The 24,375-nt window shown below is 42.7% G+C and overlaps 1 protein-coding gene across 1 annotated transcript in view; it reads right to left on the bottom strand.

Moving 5' to 3' along the window:
- Positions 1 to 22,107, bottom strand: part of LOC111650073 (nidogen-1-like) — a 30,689-nt gene extending 8,582 nt beyond the window's left edge. Inside the window, exons 1-14 of the mRNA XM_023399855.2 lie at positions 21,752 to 22,107; positions 12,421 to 12,723; positions 11,865 to 12,094; positions 10,246 to 10,922; positions 9,954 to 10,094; positions 9,117 to 9,368; positions 8,668 to 8,868; positions 8,339 to 8,572; positions 6,815 to 6,952; positions 6,127 to 6,255; positions 5,528 to 5,671; positions 3,380 to 3,508; positions 545 to 787; positions 287 to 459 (exon numbers count right to left, since the gene is read on the bottom strand). Of these exons, the coding sequence (XP_023255623.1) occupies positions 287 to 459; positions 545 to 787; positions 3,380 to 3,508; positions 5,528 to 5,671; positions 6,127 to 6,255; positions 6,815 to 6,952; positions 8,339 to 8,572; positions 8,668 to 8,868; positions 9,117 to 9,368; positions 9,954 to 10,094; positions 10,246 to 10,922; positions 11,865 to 12,094; positions 12,421 to 12,723; positions 21,752 to 21,982 (3,225 nt within the window). The 5' untranslated portion in view covers positions 21,983 to 22,107. The remainder of the gene's footprint in view (positions 1 to 286; positions 460 to 544; positions 788 to 3,379; positions 3,509 to 5,527; positions 5,672 to 6,126; positions 6,256 to 6,814; positions 6,953 to 8,338; positions 8,573 to 8,667; positions 8,869 to 9,116; positions 9,369 to 9,953; positions 10,095 to 10,245; positions 10,923 to 11,864; positions 12,095 to 12,420; positions 12,724 to 21,751) is intronic.
- Positions 22,108 to 24,375: the final 2,268 nt, after the last annotated feature.

The following is a 24,375-nucleotide window of genomic DNA, read 5'->3' as shown; positions in this document are numbered from 1 at the left end:
AATACTTTGGTTTATGACCCAATACCTCCAAAACTAATGACATTGCCATCAGCCACAGTTGTACTTTGAGTTTAATGCTAACATGCTAACAGGCTAAACCAAGATGGTGAACATGGTAAACATTACACCTGCTAAATGTTCCTGTTTCTTTCATCGTCTCCTGGTTTATTTAAAAAAAATAATAAGAATCCAGGATTTGATCAAAACTGGGATCAATAATCAGAGTCAGAATCTTATTTCTTGGAAGGTCGTTGGCAGGTTTGAATGTCGTCTGTTTCAGTCTTACAGGGATGTGCAGCAGAGGTTTGGCCTCCTCCTTCTTGATGTTGTATCCGTCCATAGGAACATGTTCGATTTTCCCGCTCTGAGCAAACAGCAGGTGTGTTCCCGGGGCGACGGGGTGAACGTCAGGACGCGGCGTCGGACCCACAGGAGGAGGAGTCACAACCTGGTTGATACCTGTGTAGGAGGAACGTTGTTGATTAATGGTTCATGTGACTTAGATTTTAAGAGTCATGGTGTTTGGAGGACTGAGTCGACTCACAGAGAGGCGTGTTGCCGGGTCCGGTGCGGGTGTTGGGGATCTCCTGACCGTTGGCGTCCACACACCAGCACTGTCCGATGCTGACGTGACACTGCGTGGGCTCATAGGCGCCGTGGTCGTCACACTGCGGGACGTACCGACTGACGGCGGGCCGAGGGCGTAAGAAGGAGAAGAAGCCGGGGGCGGAAGAGGCAGAGTCCTGGGCGCTCTCTCTCTGACGCTCACACTGGGTCTTCTCCCGCTCTGAGGACACAGAATAACAGTCAGAGTGAGACATCTGCAGAATCTAGACGTTGTTGTCATGAGTGTGAAGATCTCTGCTACAAAATCCTAGAAGTCTTTTTAGACTCTCGCCTTAATGTGGGTTCAAATCTAGTTAGTCTGTAGCTATGACAACGCCCCCATGAGGCTGTTAGTGTCACTGCACACCGTGGCGTGCGATGAAAGCCCCTTGTTACCTAAATTGAAAGGGTTTGCGCTGTACGGTGGCCTTTTTAGGACATTAGACTCTACACTGTCAGGACTCTAACATAACATTTAGCAGGCTTATATTAGTATGATGACATGCTAATATTTAGCATATTAGGCTGTTAGCATGGAAACATTAGCATATTTTTATTTCATCAGACAGTGATCGAACACCGCACAAATTCAACACGACAATATTTTTTAAAAACAAATTAACTCCAAAGCCTAACCTAGTAAACTGAATGTCTTTGGGTTTTGGACTGTTGGTCGAACTAAACCGTGACATTTTTCAGCATGTTGGCCAAAAGATTAATCAGTGTTAATCGATAATATTGGTTGATGCCTTACACTGTCATAAAACTGCTTGATTTTGATCAGCTGTCATTTTTTAATCAACCTAACAAATAATCTGCACCACAGCTGACACGTCTGAGTTTATTTAACTTTGTTTAAAGTTTTCTCTGTCGTGAACAGACAGATTTCGGGACGTGGCAGCTGCAGATAAACATGTGATTGAGCTGCGGAGAGAACAACAGATTAGAGACGAGCAGGAGGATCTTCGTCTCTGCGGTCACATCCAGGGGCCACGGTGACATCTGGAAGAGCCTCTGTCTCTTCACACTCTTATCCTCAAGGGTATCTATCTGCGAGACGAACCACTAACCAGCCATAACAATCGTGTCTGGCAGACAGCAGAGTGTCCTCACGGCAACACGTCTGCTCCCAACAATCAGCCCGAGACAAAACCACAAGAAGACCCCTGAGAGAGGGGATCAAAGACCGACTGCGGAGACAAAGGGAAACAGAGCTGCTGACAGCACGAGACGCTGTGACAAGTTTTGACAGGGGACAGTAAATGATGCCTTTCAGGGGCCAGGTCATAAAAAAGGATGAAAATATGACAAAACTTCGGTTTGGAGGAGCGAAGCTGTAATTAGCTCCCAGCTCCTGACACCTGGAATCACTGAGGGAGTCTGCAGCTCTGGCTCGACGCCAAACCACCAACACACACAACAACAACAACAACAACAACAACAACAACAACAACAACAACACACTCAGAGGTGCAGAACTCTGTCAACTACACATGAGTAAGACCATCAGGAGAAAGACTTCAGTGAAATATCAGGATTTACAAAATAAAAGTCTAAAAGCAGTAGCAGCAAAAAGTAAACTCAAATATTCAAGTAAGATTATTATGATGATTTTGTTTAGGACACAAGGAGAGAAAGGGAAAAGTTTTTTATAATGGTTATTAAAGTTATAATCTGAAACTTTTCCACATTAAAATGTCTAAAAACAGCTAGACCTCAGTTCTATGTTCTATGTTCGTGTTGTGTTCTTACATCTTACATTATGTTTCTATCAACTCTTAAACCAGAGAAATCTGTGATTTTAATCATGGTAACGTTTCATGGTCGCCTCTTGATGACATCATATCCTCTATGTGAATGCCTCTGTGTTGTTTTTGCCTGACAGAAGCTCAACATTAGCATTTATCCAGTTTTAAGTCACATTTTTAAGATTCACTTTTTCCACCTCGGTGGTTTCAGGATTTTAGTCGTCGGACGTCTGGATCTGAAGTTATCAGAGGAAATGTTAGACAGCTCAGCCCAGAGACATCCTGCGTCACTGACGATCATTCAGCTGCTGGTAAAAACCTCCTGAATGTCTGGTTCATAAGTTATCAAAGAAACAACCAAAACCAAGGTTAGCATCAATCTCAGCTCCGACTTTTCTTCTTGTGTATCTGCCGTAGAGCGTCAACGAAACACTGATTTTTAAAGTGAAACTGTTTTCTTCAGTGTTTCTACTGGTTTTAATCCCCTGTCTGTTTGTTGTGGAGAGGAGGAAACCTCTGAGGATAATTCAGCTGCTGCTAAAAATCTCATGAACCACCGACACTGAAGGAATCCAAACCAGGAGAAGCTAACCACAACAACTCCCATGATCCCTCGCTGCTTCACGGCGTCACCCACACCGTCTTTTGTTCTTGGTTTGATTGAGAAGTTACAGACTGTTTATTTAACATGTTGTATGTCAGCTCCAGTGACCTGCACCTCAGGTTTCCTGTCTCCAGTCGCCGACTCATCAGGACGAGACAGTTAATTATTCTTTAATTACTGTGTCTGTCAGTGTCAGAGCTCAAGGGTTATGAACCTGAGCAGATCTGCGGCTGCACAGCGAGATGAGCCTCAGCTGTTTGTTGAGTCTAACATGAATGTGTTTACACTTCAGCGCGTCACTCGTCCCTGTGCTACAGAAGACCAGGTGTTTCCACGCCGCAGAGTTACGCAGCTTCCTTTTGTGTCTGTTAAAAACAGCTTCAGTCTGCGCGCTGCACCAACGCCGGAGTCAGTTGCCTACCTGTGGATATGGGGCTGCACTGGAATCCGTCGCCGTGGAAACCAGGATGGCACTGGCAGCTGTAGGAGCCCTGTGTGTTGGAGCAGAAGGCGTCGCGGTGGCATCGATCCTGCTGACATTCGTCTACGTCTGAACAGACACAGAGAAACTAAGATGAAGACAAATATTATAATAATCATAATAATGATGATAAGCTTCATTTATATTGCACCTTTCACAACACAGTTACAGTACGAAAGAATGAAATATGCATCTTTGTTGGACCTGCAGCTTCTGTGGTGACGCACCAACAAGCAGCTGCTGGTGTTTGGAGATAAAAATTTCTTATGGTCAATAAACCTAATTTCCATAAAAATATATTCCTCGTTCTTGAGTAAAAACGAGGAACGATTTGAACGTTTTATCTGGCCTTGAGATTTTTAAGTGGAGCATGAGCTGGAGAAGGTTGGGAAACACAGCTTTACATTTTAACGACCATCATAAACTCTATCTTTAAGCTCCACGACCTCTAAGAGTCTGAACACGGTCCGATCAGCAGCTTGGTGGACAGGCTCTGCAGAGACGTCTCGTCCTGCTGTTTCCTGTCCACGCACACTGTCCTCCGGCCGAGCTGCGAGAACATTCTTCACATTACAGACTCTCCGGAGCTGAAGCCCGACGAGGGAGGAGGGAGATGTATATACAAGAGATGAGCTGCACAGCTGTAAGGCAAGGCTCTGCATTTCCTGTCCAGGTGGAAGCATTTCCTGTCCCCCGGGGGCCCACAGAGCCGAGGAGAGGAGCCTCTGCAGGTCATCATGTAAAACTCTCAGTGACTCTTCACGTCTGTTCACACACAGACATCTCCCTCACATCTCTTTTACATTTACAGCCAGTAACTACGTTCACCTGTCAGTAACATTTATTATCAAGTCATGGAATGGTTTTCTTTATTGTTGCTCTATAAAATCTGACAAAAGATGCTTAAAAGACCATTTAACTGCTGTTTTATGCCTGTTTTTATTACTGTCCATGTATTAATGTCTCACTAGTTTTGCTCATATTGACATGTATTATTATTACTGCTCATACATCACATTCTTGTGACTGTTTCTTGTTCTCAGGCTGATGTCCACACGACTACATTTTCGTTTTAAAACTTTTTAAAAGTTTTTAAAACTCCTCCTCCCGTCCAAGCGACTCCGGTGATTTCGAGCACTGCAAACAGAAACTTTAGGAAATGCTGCTAGACCTATTTTATTTTGAAAACTCTGAAGTTGTGTTTTATTTTGAAAACTCTGGGGTTGTGTTTTATTTTGGAAACTCTGGGGTTGTATTTTATTTTGAAAGCTCCGGGGTTGTGTTTTATTTTGAAAGCTCTATGGTTGTGTTTTATTTTGAAAACTCTGGGGTTGTTTTATTTTGAAAACTCTGGGGTTGTGTTGTAGTCTGGACAGAAAGTGAGACCTTTGTAATCGATGAGGTCACAGCCACGGTCCCTCCTGATTGGCTCTCCTCAGCCCGGACTACCAGTGGTGAATACAACATGATGATGAATGACAGTGTCACTGACCTTGTTGTCTTTGCAGCTGTTGTTCACTTACATTCTCTGTTTTATATAATCTACTTCCTGTTTACACCGGCTCGCACATGCTCAGTGTAGTGAATGGTCATGTGATGTGTGTTTTCAGGTGTGTTAGTCTGGACGTGTGGACGCAGCCTCAGGTCTCTCTAGGAAAAGAGATTTTAATCCCAATGAGACTGTCTGATTACATAAAGATTAAATAAAAAAAGGTCTTTGCTGTTGTATAATTTCACTACACTTCCTGTTCCCGCTCTGTAGAGACATGTGGTACATGTCTCAGGAATCCTGAAGTTTCCTCCATGTTTTCCCACTGACATTTCATCTGCTGTCAGGATTGAAAACCTGTGACCTGACACCTGAGCGCTCCACAGTCTGTTCCTGTTTCTCTGGGGAAGGTTTAGTGAGCGCACATGTTTTCTTCCCTTTGATTCACCTTCAAACAAGCTGCAGACAAAGTAAAAGTTCAGATCAGACCTTCAACACAGGCGGCGGCAGCGACGCTGATACTGAGACGAGTCATAACACCGACGCCCGGCCCAAGGTCTGCAGACGCCAACACACACGAGCTGATGAAGTAAACTCACCCTGACACACCCGGCCGTCACCCACGAAGCCCGGCAGGCAGGAGCAGAGGTAGGCGGAGCCTCCGGTGTAGCTGCACAGCGCTCTCTCTGCGACGTCACAGTCATGGCTTCCTCTCTGACAGTGATCCACAGGACGGTTCTCCACTGCAGGAGCAGCCAGAAAACACGGGTCACACCACTGCAGCGTTTCATTTATACATTTATTATTTTTCAATTAATAAATTTGTGTCTTTGGGATCTAAATACTTTTATTTTATTGGTGCAAAAACAAGACAGTGGTGAGGTGGTGGGGGCTTCAATAATAGGCTGCTGTGTGTGTGTGTGTGTGTGTGTGTGTGTGTGTGTGTGTGTGTGTGGTGTTAAGTGTTATGGTGTCAAGAGTGTTCAACACAACATCAGTCTTTTGTCTCCACGTCTCATTCACAGTCGCACAAAACCTTTATTGTTTCTGTCTCTTGGCGACTCTTAGAACATCTGTATGTGCAACAAGGGACTCTTCAAACAAAGACACACACAGGAACTATACACTCCGCCCACCCACACAGCTGTCAACACACACACACACACACACACACACACACACACACACATTAACGTACCGATGCAGGTCTTTCCATCGCTGCCGAACACGAAGCCGGTCAAACACTCACAGCGGAAAGTTCCCGGCAGATTCGTGCACTCGGTGTTGAGTCCACAGACCAGAGGCGTTTCCCTGCACTCGTCAATATCTGCCAATAACACAACAACAAGCAGATGAATGATTGATCAAGTCTCTAAAGAGCGATCATGAAAGTAGAAAAACCTCTGTTCAAGTAAAGTGTCTTAGTTTGATTTTAATTTCACATTGAAGGAGCTGTTTGTAAGTTTTCTACTAGTTTCTTGTTGCTTGACAAAAGCTTCAGCCGTCGTAACGTTTATCAGACAAAAGGTTACGACACGTCGTCTGAGCGGCGACGTCTCCAGGACAGACTGGAGGCTGCAGCAAGTCGCTATCGGAAAGTGACAAGATGGCTAGCTGGTTAGCGTGCTAACTTCGATAGAAGAAAAGACGTGATAGAGACAAGAGTTAACATTTTCTTGTTATGTTATTTCGTATCATTCTTCTTGTTTTGTGTTTTACTCTATAGTTTTCTTTGTAACTTTTATTCCTTTAAAAGGAAGAATTTTTAATTAAACTTCTACACAGTGACTAAAAAAGTTGATTAAATTACACGTATAAATCTATTTTCCGTATGAATTTCACCACAGTTTCCGTGCGTAAAGCTCTGAGGTGTGAGGATGCGTTACCGTGGCAATAGCGTCCGTCTCCAGAGAAACCAGTCGCACATTGACAGGTGAACTGGAGGCCTTCACCCGCTCGGCACACGGCGTTGATGTCGCAGCCGTGTCGGCCGGTGAAACACGGGTTCTGCTCTGGGAGACTGCCTGTCAGGAAAATACAACACAAACTGCATCACTGTCAGAATCTTCAGAAAACCACCAGCCACAGATTCACCTGTTCCCTCCGTCTGAACCTCTGATCCATGTCAGGCTGAAGATCTCCAGTCCATCACTGTGTTTAATGTAAAGGTCCAACCTCAGAAGATCAACTCATTTTTCAGTGTTTTCTATTGTTTTATTGAGCCGACGATTAATCAAGAGAATATTTGTCAGATTAATTGATAATGAAAAACACACACAAAGGTTTATTGGAGTAGAGGGCTGGTTGTGATATAATAATAATAATAATATTTATTTCGCCTTTGTTTTGGTTTCTTATTCAGTTTTTCTTTAATATTTTATTGAGGTTGTCGAGCCTGATTGGTTTTGTAATGTTGTAAAGTCTGCTGGTTATTTATGTCATGTCATCCAGTCGTAGTTAATCGACCAATCGTTTCAGCACTTGTGAATCAGGGAAGTAAAATGACTCGACAGAGAGAAACTCCTTGTTCCCATCATGCAGCTGGATGTTGGAGCTCCATGTTTGAAGTTTCCTCCTCACAGGAAACACGACCCAGATGTTCCACGTTCTGCCAGCAGACTCCAGCTGGGTCATGTTTGCTTGTGTAACTCTGAAGCCCTGAGCGTCCCACCCACAGCCCCACCTGCCCTTTTACCTTTAACCCACCTTTCTATTAAGAAAAAAAAATAAGGGTCATCCTAATGCCCCTTCCCCCGATCTCCTCCCTGCTGCGGACTGCAGGTTGGTATCTCGACGACCTCCTCCTCTGACCTTTACCCCCTGCCAACGCTCTCCGAGCCGCTGCAGCTTGCAGCTGAGGAAATACAGCCGCTACCAACAGATAACTGTTTATCTTCCTTTGATGCGCCGCTGCAGACACCGCGGCGGCTTGTTTCAGAGCATTCCTCCGAGTAACAACAAATCACTTTACTCTGACTCCGACTGTCCCCAAGAGACGACCAGGAGGACATGGACGTCACAAAACACTTTATAGCCATTACTCAACACTAATGGTTCATATTTTCTATGGAGCTCTGCAGTTGTTTCCACTAACAGAAAGTAAAGTGAAAAACAGGAACACAATGGAAACAACCTCGTCATGAATCAACGTCGTCCCTCTAAGTAATCTAATTAGGGATATAAAAAGAACTATTGTGACTTCCATCCCTTATAATTATGATCTGGTATCACAATGGTTGGAAGTGTGCATCAATAGTATGAGAAGAAAAGTGTCATTATTTATGAGATGAACACAGTCGTTCAGATCAGGAATTTAAATATTTGATTTCTTGCGGGTTCTTCTTTCCAAACCTTTTCAGGTTGGTTTTCCTCTCTGTAACATTTCATCGTGCGGAGGTGTTTGAACTCACTGTGGACGGAGCCGATCTTGTTGCTCATGGCGTAGCGGATCAGGAGGTTGCTGGTGTCGAACATCACGAAGATCTGGTCCACGCTGAGCTGCTGGGTGGACGGCGCCGCCCTGGTGGCCTCGTCGTGTGGGCAGCTCTGGAAGGTGACGGTCTGACGCCACTGGTAGCTTCTGGTCTCGACAGTGCCGTCAGGGGAGGTGACGGTGTAGTCGCGGTTGGAGGAGGAAGTGATCACTGGGAGAAGGAAAAAAAACAATCAATACCTCAGCACGGCAGATTCCCACTGCACCACTTCATCAGTTTTGGTTTTCGTTGATTACTGCGCTTACAGTTTCTGTCGTACTGGTAGATCTCTTTGTACGGGTTGATCTGGACGGAGGATCCCGGCAGGATGGCGGGCACATGTCCCTCCAGCTCCGTGCTCACAACCAGGTGGTCGTGTTCGTCGATTCCTTTAAACTGCTGCTTGATGCTCAGACGCTCGTTTCCAGGCTGGAAGATCACCTCAGCCTGCCGGGAAAACACGCCACCTGCATGGACATGAGAGAAAACACCACCAGGGACATCGGGGTTCATGATCGGATGCCTTTTAAGACAACACATAACAATATGTATCTACTGCGTATTCTCCAAATAATTGAACGTAGCCTTTAGATTTACAGTCTGTTTGTGCTATACAGCTTGTAGATTAGCATTAGCAACAACCCAGCCTGCAAGCAATGCTAATGGTTAAAAATCTGCATCTAACACAACGATCAACAACAACACGTCTCCCCACCAATCAGACTGAAGCCGTTCTGGTAGCCCGGCTGCTCCAGGGCGAAGGCCCAGCCGATGACTCCTCCCAGGGAGGACAGCGGTTGCAGGGAGGGGCCCACGCCTTCGGGGATGCTGCTGATGGCCACGTAGGCCCGTCCGTCATTGGCCACCACATATGAGTGCAGGTCGTTGTTAATGAGCTCTATGGGAGAAGGCGAGTTCCCTACGAACACTCGACCGTTCACCTTTCCATTCATCCTCTGTGGTTTGCCTGGAAAAACAACGCAGATTTGATGAGGAGCTGCTGATAGTGTCGTGTTAGAGGTCGTGTTGGGATGTTGTGACATAGTGATGACAAGATACTGATGGCACTTATAAAGTCCTTCTGCTCCACTCCTCAGTGTAAATTCTTATAGACAGTGTCTTTCATCAGTCTTTCTAGAAGGCTAGAACATCAAATCTGTCATTATCTGCTACTGATGCTAAAGACTTAAATATTCTGAGATACTGGTTTCGCCTACAATACTGTATGTACAGGAACATACAACACACAGGACAACTAGAATATGCCAAATATTGTCTAGTCCCAGCTTTTTTAGTTTAAGAATTGCTGGTTGTCTTTGTAGTGATTCTGAACCTGGAGATCAGGACCCCTCCTGTGGGTTAGTATGAGAGGCATCATGGGAAAATGAAAAAAAGTTCTGCTATATAAATTTGATTTCTTATCTCCAATCTTTGCTTTTATTCTCTAGTTGACTCCCTAGTCTCGATTACACTCTGTTATAACTGTGTGATAACGTTAGTGTTTGACACAATCTGTCTTTGCATTTTAAGTAAAACCGAAAATGCTTCTCACCTTCTGCGACACAGTCCTTCCCGTTACCGTAGAAACCAGGTCTGCAGTGGCAGCAGTACCCGCCGCTGTAATCCCGGCAGTCGGCAAAAGCAGAGCATTTGTGCCTGTTGTGGGCGCACGTCTCCAAATTGTACGCAAACACTGAAAAGAACCAAAGAACGAAATCGATCAGCTTCACTGAGGTAAAACTGATTTAACAGAAGTTCTGGACGGGATCACTGAAGAAGATTATGATCTTTACCACTTTGTTCAGGATCTTTAAGCACAAAGGTTTTGACAGTTAGTGATTTACCATTCACATCCAGATCTTCGTCTTCATCCACCACAACGATTTGGGGGTGCTGGGGCTGCGAATGGGGGGGCACTGGTTGGACTGGTTCAGGGTCAGGGTACCTTGGCTGGACTGGTTCAGGGTTGGTGTATCGTGGTTGGACTGGATCAGGGTCCCTTGGCTGGACTGGAGAGTATCTAGGTTCACTGGGTTCAGGGATGGTGTATCTGGTCTCGGTTTGGTCAGGGTATCTCGGCTCAGGCTGGTCTGGGTACCTTGACGGAACCGTTTCAGGGCTGGTGTATGTTGGTCTGACAGTCTCAGATTCAGGGTATTCTGGCTCAAACTGGTCCGGTTCTTCATCATCTGGTTCGGTATACCCAGGTGAGATGGTCTCAGCCTCTGGGTAGCCCGGTTTGTACTCATTGGGAGTCTCAGTTGGAAACTCCTCCTTTTCTTCTGGCACCGCTTCAGTTGTCGTCAACATCTGGGTTTCATAGATTGAGAAGTCCACCTCCTGCTCCTCATCAGGTTGCCTTGGTAACATGGTCACAGGTGGTTCTGTGGTCACAGGAGGTTCGGTGGTACCTTTCTCCTCCTCAGGAAGGTTAGGGAGCATTCCGGGTGTGATGGCAACAAAGATCGGCGAGGCACCGATCTCGTACACCCAAACTCCTTTTCGTCCAGAGTTCGTCTTCCTGATTGGATACAGGAAGGAAGAAGAATCAGTGGAAGGTCCCAGCTCCTCATCACATCTACAGTATGTTCTTTACAGCTGAAATCTTAGGTAGTAAATTGCGAACCAATGGTATACTTGACTGCAAATTCTCTCCAACTGATGTAAGACCTTTTCAAGGGGTACAAAGACAGAAATTGAGCAAGACATGGGTCTACACAGGTTTTAACACCTTGGATAACAATAGTAACTTTGTGATGTAAATATCAGACTGAGACAGAGCTGTGTGATAACTTCATGATCATTTCTGGTGTTTTGAAGCTGTAACGAAACAGTCTCTGGTTGACTGTTTCTGGAGAAGGCTGATCTTTCGAGGGTCTCAGAGACAATTTGATCCAATAACTTGTAATAGTACCACTTCTGGAAATAATGTTTATTGGTTATAAACAAAACTTATCCAAAGTGTAATTTGATTTAAGCATTGAAACGTCACTAGTTCGAATGAAAACTGTTTTTATTTTTGGTAAATTTATTCTGTATGTTATTACTTTCCCGCTGTACTGAACATAGATGTAGATTCATTCACAGATAGCACAATAAATCCAGCCCATACTTGGACCACATGTTTGTTTTCTTCTTCCTAGTATACGCCCAGTTCACGGCCCGAATCTGGCCCATATACAGCACAACTGTAAGATACTATTTCCACATCTGGACCAATTCTATCGCACACACAGAAAATCTTCCGCCTGTCAGTCAATACCGGAGGATACCCGCCGGACTCTGCCCAGATGTGGATGTATATGGGCCACACTCGGACCGAGGACCCAGCCATAGGTTGGACCAGAAGTTAAAATTTGCTATCTGGGTCTATCAATTCATTGTAAAGGTTGTAAATTACTTTTTGTGTATCTTATAAAGTACAAACATCACCAACTGTCAACCAGTGGCACCAGATTCATACTCAGTAAGATCCCGGATGGAGGTCTCTTCATCGGTGGTGGTTTTAAAGTACGTCCCCTGTGTGGTTTTCCAGAACCAGCTCGACACCATGCCTTCACTGAAGCCGGCCTCTAGCAGCTTACTCTCACCATCGACTGACGTGGAGAGGAACTGAAGACCATCTCTGGGGTACAAGAGAATGGCGCAGGAGGACGACGCCATGGAAACCACAACCAGCTGGAAGGTGTTTCTCTGAAAGAACAAATCAGATGTTGATGAGCAGGTGAGTATGTCCAAACATCTGCAAAACTAATGTTGCACATTAAACTTAAGACAGTGACCATGCTGAACACTACACCTGCTAAAGATCAGCATGGTAGCACTGTCAATGTGAGCATATTGGCAAGCTAATGTTAGCATTTAGCTCAAAACGCCACTATGCAAAAATCTGAAAAGCCTGTTAAAGTGAAAATGAACCTGTCTGTGCTTTGTGGTGGAAAGATTATGTGATACACGCCAATATTAATTTGATAATATGAAACCACCTTTCTGCTTCCTGAAAACCCAATGTGGCTCACCTTGGCGTCCACTCCGTCCCCTCGTCCCGACGTCCCCTGGGCGGCCATGTTCATCCAGGTGACGATGAAGGCACTGTTGGGCTCCACTCCTTCGTCTCTGGGGAAAGCTTGCCTGACGTGCTTACCGGCTCGCCTCAACACGTCCGGGCTGCTGTCCTGCCTGAAAAAGACTTTTCCCCGTCCATCACTGTTGTCCAGGTTTCCCAGGAGGGCGGCCATCATTTTGAAATTGGCGGGCATCTTCCCCAGGTACTCCTTCTCAGCCGGAGGCTCGACCGCAGCCACAAATCCATTGGTGTTAATCTGGAACAGGAAGTAGATGATGTTGGTTTGTTAACGAAGGATCAGACTTCAGTAAAATTCCTGTGGATCATGTTCATGTTCGTACGGAAGTTCATTTCTGCCACTTGAAAAAAAAAAAATATATATATATATATACCTCCTAATTGTTTTTAAAGTAATATCTCATAATCATGAGAATAATTATGAATTAGTATGTTATACCCATGATAAACTGTGTTTACTTTTATTATTATGAGGCAGGATCTAATAATTATGACTTCATATCTCATGGTTATCAGAAAGCAAAATAAATACAAGAACATCACACTGACAACTTAGTTTCTTACAACTTGATCTGCTGGGAAAATATCAGCTGTGACCATGAAGGAATAAAGACACACAGAAGGAGGAGGAGGAGGAGAGGAGGCAGATGTGATTTGTTAACTTGTTTTAAAAGTCTGGATGTTGGAGTCAGACTGAGGAGTGACTGAAGGTCGGCTGGTGTTTCACAGACGGGAACAGAGAGTTCAGCAGGATCTCCAATTAAAACCTGCAGCAAAGGTTCAGGACTCTCCTCCAGCTCGACCTCCCTCTGCAGCTCTGCTCGCTTTGTCAGCCCACAGGAATTCTGCACAACAACTTCCCATTCACTCAGAAGAAAAGGATCTCTTTAACACCATTAACTCAAATCCGCCTTGAACTGAATGCGAGCAAATGCCACAAGTAACTGTTTGAGGCCAGAGCTCCGCCGACTGTGACCGTGAAGTGTAACCAGAGTGTATCGTCTCTGTCCGAGGACTCAGACAAAACAGCTTCAGTTCACGTCTCAATAAGATTCTTTTGTCTTGTTCTGCCAAAGTGTCAGAAACATTCGTTTTCAGCTTTAATACCCACCACGACCGTTTCACTTCACATGACAAGACAGGAACTTATTTTTCTGTAAATATCACCAGTGTGAAGGAACCATGTGACACTTAGGAATATTTTACTAACTGTACATATTAAAACTGCAACTAACAATCATTTTATTGATGAATCATTAATTTAGACCCAAATATACAATCATGAACATTAAACTCACATTTCAGAAGCTGGAACCAGAAAATATTTGACTTTTTTTTTTTTGAACAATTCATTGATTATTATAGAATATTTGCAGATTAAGTTTCTTTGGATTTATTGTTTCAGCTTCATAGATTGTAAAACAACATAATGTGGTGAAGAGAAAACAGAGAGACATAATATCATAATAAGGAGGATTTGTGTCGTCAGGTTTAATGAAGTGAAGCATGAAATGAAAATAATCACTATTTTGACCTTATTTTACAAGATTATACGGAAGCCCCGAGAGGCAACTGATTTATTTATTTTTTTACAGTATAATTTTTCAAATTTCTTTAAATCTGTGAAAATATGCCCAGAGACAAAAGTGAAAAGAATTTTTGTTTTTTTGTTTTTGTCTTTCTTCCCTGAAAAGAAATCACTTGCCTTTCAGGGCTTGAACTTGTGTGCACAAAAAATCAACCCATGTGAATAAGATTTTTTTATTTTATTTTTATTCTATTTTTTAATCATCTTTCAGGACCTGGATCAGAGTTTACCTCTGTAGTATTATATATATATATACTGTAAGTATTTTTATATGATGGTATTTCTACTTTAACTAAACTAAAGGATGTGAGTGCTTCTTCCACCTCTGGTTAAATGATAAATAGCTGCCTGCTAACACTCCAGTTTTTACCCAGAGGCCACTGGGTCGAGTTAGTGTGTTGAAGTCAAGTCTGGATTAACAACCAGGAAAAGGAGGAAACTGCCCTGAGACTCCAGAGACTGACTTTGCCTCTAAATACAATATTAAGATGTTTATTAAATGAGTAGATGTTGTTCTGTCTGACACAGCACACACCTGGGTGCAGGTACTGATCCAGAGAACTGGTTCTGGGGCTCGATGCAGATCATAGAGAAGCTGCCGTGTGATCTGAACCTGATTGTCACCTGAGTTCAAACAAGACGACAGAGGCTGCACTTAGTGAACCTCGACCCTCGGGGCTTCAAACTGCTCTGTGTTTGTGAAAATGACACTGTTAGCAACGTGCTAATGGCTTCAAAATGGCTGCTGGTTAATGATACCTGTTGCACAGCTACCTGAGGGGGCGGGGCCAAGAGGAATGTGATGTCGTTCATGCCAAACTTCTTAAAAGTTTGCAGTGAACTTTAAGCCAAACCAGAGTGTCGTTAATATCCCATCAGGCTTTGCTGCTCAGTGGGAACACAGCAGACAGGCTCCACGCTGCGCCTGTTATTATTTACTGAAGGATTATGGGACCGTGTTTCCCAGAATGCCACACATACTCAGATGGTTAATGTTCGACTCAGGAGGCCTCTCAGAGGTGAACAGACACAAACCGCCATGTCTGACCGTAACATACAACAAGTCTTTAACACGTGTCGTTTGTTCCTGCTGCAGAATGTGAAGGGAAAGAGGAAAGTTTGACTCTACGGTCGAATTATATGTTGAACTTTATCTGAGCTTTATGTCTTTGGATCATTTCTCTGACACGTATTCAGTCAAATGAGACTCTTATATAACGACCAAATGTTTCCCTCCACCTGTGTAAACACACATCTGCTTCAGGCAGCATCAACACGCTTGTTTTTTCCCTACAGAGCCTCGTCCAGCTGAAACAGAGCGGCCATGTTTCACACTGAGGACGTTCAGCAGCAGCAGAGGAAACCTGTCCTCAAAGCGTCTGTCATTTATTCACTGCAGTGAAGTTTCTTAGCAGCTTCAAGGTGCCACTTTCCCAGCATGCACCGGGCATCGATGTAACACCAGAAAGACGTTGGACTCTAACAACTCTAACGTTGGACCGACGTTAAATTTCGGTTGAAAATGAAAATCAGGTCGACGCTAAAACACTGTGACGTTTAGCCGACGTCGTCTTTGCTAGCAGCTGTTGTTCACTTACGTTCTCTGTTTTAATGCTACAACTGCAGAGGAGACAATCTACTTCCTGTTTACACCGACTCGCACATGTCCAGTGTGGTGAATGGTCATGTGATGTGAGCTTTCAGGTGTGTTAGTGTGAACGTAGAGTTTATCAGTTATTAAATCAAAGATAATCTGAAGGCAGTTCGTTCAGGACAGTCCATGATATTTGACAAACCGAGCTCCGCCGACTGGTTTGATTTGAAGATACAGAATAATCCACGTCCGAACAAGAAGAAACAAATGTTCGGAAGCAGCAAAGAGTTCAAAGGTCAGAGCCTGAAACCAGATGAAAGAAGCTTCTCTGAGACTCTCAGATGATGCTGCGACATGGAAGGTGAGGAAATAAGAGACAAAGAGGAAAGCTTTCTTGCTCGAGTGCCTCTGTAAAGCCTGGAGTGCCCCCCCCCACCCCCACCACCACCAACCTACTCCACCCCCTATCTTGCCTCTGTGGGTGAAAGGCCGAGGACTACCAGCAGGTATCCGACTTCACAGGCGACAGAACAGACGGCAGATCTCAAGATAAACACATTCCCAACCCAGAGGACAAAGGACAGAGGACAGAGGACGAGGACGGACTCAGGTCTCCGTCCACTCTGAACATAAACATTTCTTCTTCATGTTCATCATCAGCTACGTAGAGTTTGTGCCTTTAACGGAGCAGCAGTGAAGTCGTTCATGTCGTTATGTTCAACTCTTCAAGAACAGATTCGTCCCGACGTTGATTCACAAACAGTTTATAAAAGCTTCTGTTTCAGTTCCGATAATTAGAGTATAGAGACTAAAGTTGAAGACAAAGACGAACCAAAGCACATGTCTTATCCATTTACTAAAAACCAGCCTGTAAACAGAAACTTAACAAGATAAAAACTCTTCTGATTGGCTGACTGTTTTATGAGTGATCCAATAGATTTCAGGTAAAAACACTCAGAGAAACCAAATCCTGCAAGGTTTGGATGGTGGGTCCAGGTGGGCGGGGCTTGGTGACTGCTTTGTTGTGACATCACAAAGTTCCAGAAGTCCTGACGGCTGGTTTTAAGGCTCAGTTTCTGAATACAGGCTGTGTGCATTTCTCTGTGGACTGAGGCTTTGATACTTTCACAGTATTAATATAGAAGCTAGAGCTGATCTATAATTATATAGATTATATATTATATAAATTTAGTGAGAATTTTCTAACGGCTGCCTGGAAGGAAGGAAACCAATCTAAAAGCTAATTTTTAAAACCATCAGCAGGAATGTGAAGCAGATGTAAAAGTATTTAACAGGTTACAACTTGAAAAACTAACGTTGAACTAAAAGGCAAAGGTTTGTAAAGTTGGACGGTTAAAGACCGTCCAACATTACATTACATGTAATAATACATGTTCCTCTGGTGGAAACTTGCCAGGACGTCGCTGACATCACACATGTCCGACCCCTGAGATCATCATTATCAGTGTGAGAACAGCGGAGGGAGGAAACACTCTGAGCGCTGCCATCTGGTTTTAGAGGACAGATGTCTCGTGTCTATACGTTCCAGATGTGTTAACTCCACGGGGACGCGCCGCTTCCTGTCAGAGATGGAGCGTCGTACGACCGGAAAAACCTCCGAGTGAGAGGAAGAGAGCTGGAGCGGAGCCAGGAGATCTGACTTCAACCTTTCAGTCCTCAAGTTTCTTTAAATGCAAAAGAAAAGGTGAGGAGTGTCCCCGGAGGACTGGTAATTACTGGGGAGGCACAGACCAACAGGATGTCATTCATTCTGGTGGGGGTGGGAGGGGGTAGGAAGAGACACTTAAAAGGGGGGGAGGGTCCTTTATAGACCACAGATTCACAGCAACCTATTAGAGCTTCACACTGTGAGAAAACCCAGCAGAGGCTGAGGGACACCAACAGCTGACGTTTTACTCTGAAAATCCCCATTATTGAGCAAGGACAGTTTTTTATACAGCATGGGAATTTAAAGGGATTTACATACTGCAAAAGAATAAAGAACAAGAATAAGAAAAAAGATAAGAAGGAGAAATAGAAATAGAAGAAATACATAAAATGTGATTTTTGAAAAGGAGCATTAAAAAAGCAGCGTAATAAAGGAAGATTATTAAAAGCCACGGACTCATGTTCTGTTACAGACTCGGGTTCTTCAGACAAACATTATTAAAACCCAGAGAACTTTAAAATCTAGTGGAGAACCCAAAGTTCCCAAAGGTACCGAATATTTCAGGCTGAATCTTGATAAAAGTGGATAAAATAACTGGATGTGGTTCAGCCGTAAAGCCACCAGCTGGAGTTGCTGCTGCCCCCTACAGGCTGAAATGTTCCTGATGAATAGAATTTTTTCACCTTAAAAAAAACAGCTAAAAATTCAAACATTTATGATAAAAATGCTGAAAGATTGACTCATGAATTCATCTGGGCTCCAGCTCATTAAAAACTCTGCCGCTCAGCGATTAATCATCATCATTAATCAGTCCAGTTCAGCTTCCTGTTACATTTAGAATTGATTTAAGCTCCTCCTCCTTATAGAGGACCAAGCTGCATCGCTACGGAGACATTCAGAGTTTGTTTGGCTGCACGTGAGATTTAATGACGAGATGAAGAATATAAAATATCACCAGACTCTAAGTTTTACGTCTTAACGAACCACAGGGACACGAAACTGTGAAGAACCAGAAGCTGGTATCAAAAGTCTGATCTGACCGTCGTTCATTTATTCTTTTATGAGACGGTTTGTGATTTATTTATAACTCAGACCGAGTTCTTGCTCAGCTGCTTGTGTTTGGATGTCGGACTCTAAGTAAGGTCGTCTCGTATCGGCGCAGAAACGCGTATCTTCTCAACAAAGTACCGGACGAACAGATTTAACCAGTCGACTGCTTGTGGGGTAAAACCAACAGGACACATGACATCCATACATTTCCTGTCCCTGTTTAACTGATTTATCCTCCAACAACAGCAGCGAATCACATGCCTGCGCTGAATTAAACACGCTTGGCCCTCGGCGTCTGAAATAACGTGAAACACGAAGGCGACCGGAGCGAGACCTTCACCGCCGAGTCCCGTCAACTTCCTGTGGAGACGCTGAGATCTGTGTGGTCTGAGGCCTGTTGTTTTTAACTGGGGGGTGGAAAACAAATGGTGGAGCGGCTGCGACAGGGAAGAACAACAGTGGACGTGAACGCACCGGGGCGTCGGGAAAGGTTCAACGACCTCTCAGCAGCTTAGGAAAGGTCGTGAAGAGAGAAGCGGCTCCACAGGTGAAACGCATCAGCTGCTCTCTGACGACAGGTAGAGGACGGAGGCTGTGCACAGATGTTCCTCTGAAAACAGCTGCTGCTGCGAGAGCGAGGACGACGAGCTGCTGATTCTCTGTCGGTTCATCAACACCAAAGACTCCTTTACAATCGGTCAATCATTTCATACGTTTCTATGATACAAATATTGATTACAGCAGCTTTAACTCTTCAAACAAACAATTTATCAAGTTCCTAAAGGGACCAGACTTGAAGTCTCCCTCAGGTTCAAACCACACCAGACTCTGTTGAGAAGTTTACCCAGACAGACTCGATGAAGCATTAATAATAATCTTTTTTTTCATTAATTGATTAGTCGATTTGTTTAGAAAAATGCCTGTTTGGTCCAAGATGCAAAAATATTGACTTTACCATCAGATATGACAAAGAAAAGCTGCAAATTAGAAGCTTTAACACTTAATTGATTATCAGAATAGCTGCCACTGTATTTCCCGACAGTCCTCTAATTGATCATTAAACTAATCGATGCAGCTGTAGTAACAGCGAGGGTTGTGATTTTAACACTTCCTGCCACCGATTCTCAACAGTGACGAACTGACGAACGCTCCGTTTGAACTTCTCTTTGTTTTGGATCAATTATTTTCTCAATGAATCGATCAATCATTAAGTTTAGAAAATGTTTTTTTTTTAAATATAAAAATGCCATTTACACTTTCTCCGAGCGCACTGTGACTTTAATGAACTTGTTTTATCTGAACTTTATAAAAACCTGCAGTTATTTAATTTACTGTCAGATATGACAAAAATAAATATTATAAAATATTTTTAAAATTATATTTATTATATTTTTATTATATTTGAGGCTCCGGGAAAAAACCACCAGGAGTTTAAGTTTAATTCTTCTTTCATCTCTGAAGACGATAAAATCAACTCCAGTTTAACTGAAGGTCGGAGACAGAAACAGATCTGAGTTTAACTCCAAGTGTAAATGCTCCAATCAGGATTAGCTGTCACATGACCTGAGGAATGTGTGTGTGTGTGTGTGTGTGTGTGTGTGTGTGTGTGTGTGTGTGTGTGTGTGTGTGTGTGTGTGTCGGCTGATAAAAGGCTTATCTTTGTTGGCTTTTAATTGACTCACATTCCAGCCTCTGTTCACATACTTAACACCTCAAACCACACACACACACACACACACACACACACACACACACACACACACACACACACACACACACACAGATCTGAAACCAAAGCAGCAGGACTCTTATTTTGTAAACAGTTTTTAAATGTGAGGGGGATTACAATCCAATAGAAAACCTTCAGGTGTAAACACACACACACACACACAAAGATCGAACTGACAAGACAATTCACTTATTGATTAGATCAATCAAGCGTGTTCACAGCTGAAACATTTAAAGCAGCTGAATGAAGCTGAAGTTTAACCAGTGGAAGATTGAACCACAAACATCAGATGAAGTGAAAAGGAGGGAAATCCAAACATCACTTATAAAAAAAATGTCTGCCTGAATATCACAGCTGTTAATGTAAAGTCAGCGTCTCTTAATTAACTCCCTTGAAATCTACTTTAATTTTCCTGAGGAGACACATGATCTTTAACAACCTCAGCAGAGTGACGGGATTTAAAGGTACGACGAGTCATTTTCTGCCTCCAGGCGTCTCTCAACCAAAACAATAACAAAAGACGGAGACGTCATGAAGTAGTGTGGGATCATGGGAGTTGTTGTCTTCACCATCTTTAGCGTCATATTTATCAGCTTCTCCTGGTTCGTTCAGTGATTCAGCAGCTGAATTATCCTCAGAGGTTTCCTCCTCTCCACAACAAACAGAGCAGGGGATTAAAACCAGTAGAAACTATTCATCAACAGTTTCAAGTTAAAAATAAGAGTTTCTCTGATGCGATTCAGCATAAAGGAGCAGCTGGGAGCCGAGCTGCCGCTAACATTTCCTCTGATAACTTCAGATCCAGACGTCCCACGACTAAAATTCTTCACCTGGTTCAAATAACGAGCTGAAAACCACCAAGGTGGAAAAAGTGAATCTTAAAAATGTGACTTAAAAGTCCATTTGTAACTAATACACTGAGGCAAACGAAGTGTTACCATGATTAAAATATTAGTATTATTAGTATAAAGTAGTTCTAGACATTTTAATATGGAAAAGTTACAGATTAGAACTTTAACTTTTGTCAGTTTGTGATTAAAACTCAGTCATTTTACTTATTAAAGTTATTTTCTGTACATTTCCACAGAACTTTAATTGAGGTTTTAAGAGATTTAAGGGTTTAAATGAAGAGATTCTGTCAGTTTTAACTTTCATCACTGGTTCATGTTGGTTATCAAGTGAAAATATTAATTATCTGCTTTTTGTTTTTCACGTTGTGAAGCTGAGAAACCTGTTTGTTTTTATCACTTTGATAGTTTATTTTTTAACTTTTAATCTCCGGACACATTTGATTTCCCATTATTTTGGACATTTTATAATTTGAATGATAAACGACAGAAATGTTAAAATCTAAACTTATGGCGAATTTGATTTGAATTTCAGTCATTTTAACTTGGATTTGATAGTTATATTTATAATAACTTTTTTATTTATTTATTTATTTATTTGTCTTATTAATTGTGTTTAACTTGTTGATCAACTTTCAGTTCAAACTGATAAAGATGATCAGTTTTGAGGATTTTGACAGATTTTTCTGTCCCACTCTTTTCACTGACTCTTCTTTCATGAATGAACCTGGCGGTTAAATTTTCCCTCCTTCCCGTTAAACACACCGACAACTGGACGTTAAACTCACGTAAACTTTGTCGACGGTGTCGCCGAAGAAGAAGAGAGATCCGTTGAGGGGCAGCCCGGCGGTGGAGTCCGAGCCGGGCGGCAGCGACAGGTCTCCGGCTTCTTCTCCGAACTCAAACAGCTCCTCCAGCTCCAGAGCCCGGGTCAAAACACTCAGGCTCAGCAGACACGACCAGACCCGGGACCAGCTCCGGGACCAGCTCCGGGACCAGCTCCGGGACCCGGGACTCATGTTTCACCCTGATGTTCCACGGACACGGTCAGACCAGCGGCGTTCCCCGGTGAAGAAAGCCGGTTAGGAGGCGAGGAGAGCGGGCGACACGAGCAGCCGATACAGCGGCGCACAGCTGCGGACTGAGGGAGGAGGAGGAGCGGGGGGATGGATGGGGAGCAGCGGGAGAAACACCCCGGGGGGGCTTAAGTAACAACCAACGACATCCGATATCTTTCAAAATAAAAGTGTTGAATGTAAACAAAAAGAATCAGAATTACATTTGTTGCCATGTAGCTTTTCACACAGGAGGGATCCAGCTTTTGTTCATTATAACAAACATTGTAAGAAGAAAAATGACAAAGAAAGATAAAGCAAAGTAAATACTGCAGGACAGATAGCTTAAATATAAATAAGAGGTTTTTTTTAAATTCAATATTTACAGTAAAAATGTGAAAGATATCCTAAAATATAAATATACACAATAAAAGGCTGTAATAAAATAAATTAAAAATCCTCCTCATGTAAACAGCAGCTGTAGCTAAATAATAAACACGTTTCAATAACAGTATCAATACTTAAGTACTGAAGCTTCTACACTTTACATGAGTATTTACATTTCATGACAGTTTATACTTCTACTACTTCTACTTCTATTTCATATTGTACATATGTGTTTTATATTTATATATTTTACTGTTTAATGTTTTTGCTCTTTTGTTTCTGCGCTCTGCAGCTGAGTAGAAAGTTTTAAGGGTGCTTTTATTTTGGAACAAAAGACAGACCGGAAGTCTTGTTCTAGAAGTTTTTAAGCTTTGTTCCGGCAACAGTGTGTTGTGTGTGTAGGTGTCTACAAGTATCATGAGGTATCAATAATTGTTTCAGGGAAACGGTGAACGCCTCCTCGTGCTCATGTGAAGTTTTGGATTGTTATATTGATTATTGATTATTGAGCATTCTGTTGTTTGAGTTTCAAACAGTAACTTGGCCTCTGCAGCACTTTAAACCTGAAGCTTGTTTTTCAGACATCATGTCTTTGCTTCACATTCTACAGCAGAACATCAGCGCCATCTAGTGAACACAGGCAGTAACTGCAGCTTCATGCTTCACCTCCCCTCATCTTTTCTCTGTTCCCTTTATTTTTTACTTGTCTTTCTTCTTCTTCCCTTCTCTTTTCTTTCCTCTTATTTCCTCTGTTGTTTTGTTCTCATTATGATCTAATCTTATTTCTCTCCTCTTTAGTCTCCTCCATCTTTATGAATTCATTTATGTCTAAATGAGCAGTTTAAAGCAGGTAACAGTGACTTCCTCCTACTTCCAACCAAGTCATTTGTTTCTATGAACATGAGAAATTAACAATATATTTATAGATATATTTATTTTGTATAAATCTGTGAATAATGGATAAAATAAAGCAAATTGTCTGAGATATTCTGCTGTTAACGAGGAACGCTGAGGACTGAAAGATCTAGACCAAATCTCAGACCACTGATCCCCATTCTTCTCTCTAAACTAGTTTATTTTTACATCATTACTGTTTTATAAAAATCTTCTCGCTTCAATATGTCTGTTGTTTGTAAATCTGTGTCTTGCTGTATATTCAGCAGCTGCCTATTATAAAATAAGATGATAAGATAATATAAGATCATTTGATTTAAGGTAGAATCTATATCATTGTTTTTCAGATTTCATGCTTTTCACCGTGGGGTTTTTAAAGATATACGACATAATGTACATATAGGGAGGAGTATTATATATATCCAAAGTAATTCAAACATGACTGCTGTATAATATTTCAGCTACAGGAGCAGAGGTGTAAAATGTATTTCCAATGACAGGATCAAATAGTCTTTTTTTTAAATAAAGCCTGAGGATGATCTGACCGAACATCATTTCAATGATTCTATTCTTTGATTCAAACCAACGTCATCTCACAGCAGGAGAAGAACAAATAGAGACAGAACGGAGGATAAAAATGGAGAGTGTGTGTCTGTGTCGTCAGCATGGTGAGACGAGACGAGCTGCACAGCTTCCTCTATTATCTAACAGCCCTCCTGTTATGTAACGCAGGAGAACTGCAGAGAGAGGAAGAGGAGGAGGAGGAGGAGGAGGAGGAAGAGGAGGAGGAGGAGGAGGTCTATATTAAGGTTAGAATGATATGAAGGCCGATACTCACCATTCACTAAAACAGATCAGCTCCAGTCCCTGATGGATGGATGTGATACCGATGCTCTATATTTACTACAGAACGGATCAATACTGCACATTTTCATGTCCATTGGTCTAAATGTTGTTTTTAGAAAATATTTAATATAACATTTAGGATATCTTTCAATGATCCTGGTCTGAGAGATCATCTGTTTTTTTAAATTCATGTCACAGCTTGAGCTGAAGTTATAGAAACGGTTACATCT

This window comes from Seriola lalandi, unplaced genomic scaffold (assembly GCF_002814215.2).
Source record: "Seriola lalandi dorsalis isolate HSWRI2012SDOR001 ecotype SW California unplaced genomic scaffold, Sedor1 jcf7180002052125, whole genome shotgun sequence".
NCBI classification, from domain to species: Eukaryota; Metazoa; Chordata; class Actinopteri; order Carangiformes; family Carangidae; genus Seriola; species Seriola lalandi.
Note: the sequence above shows the minus strand (reverse complement) of the source record. Positions and strands in the feature narration are given on the sequence as shown.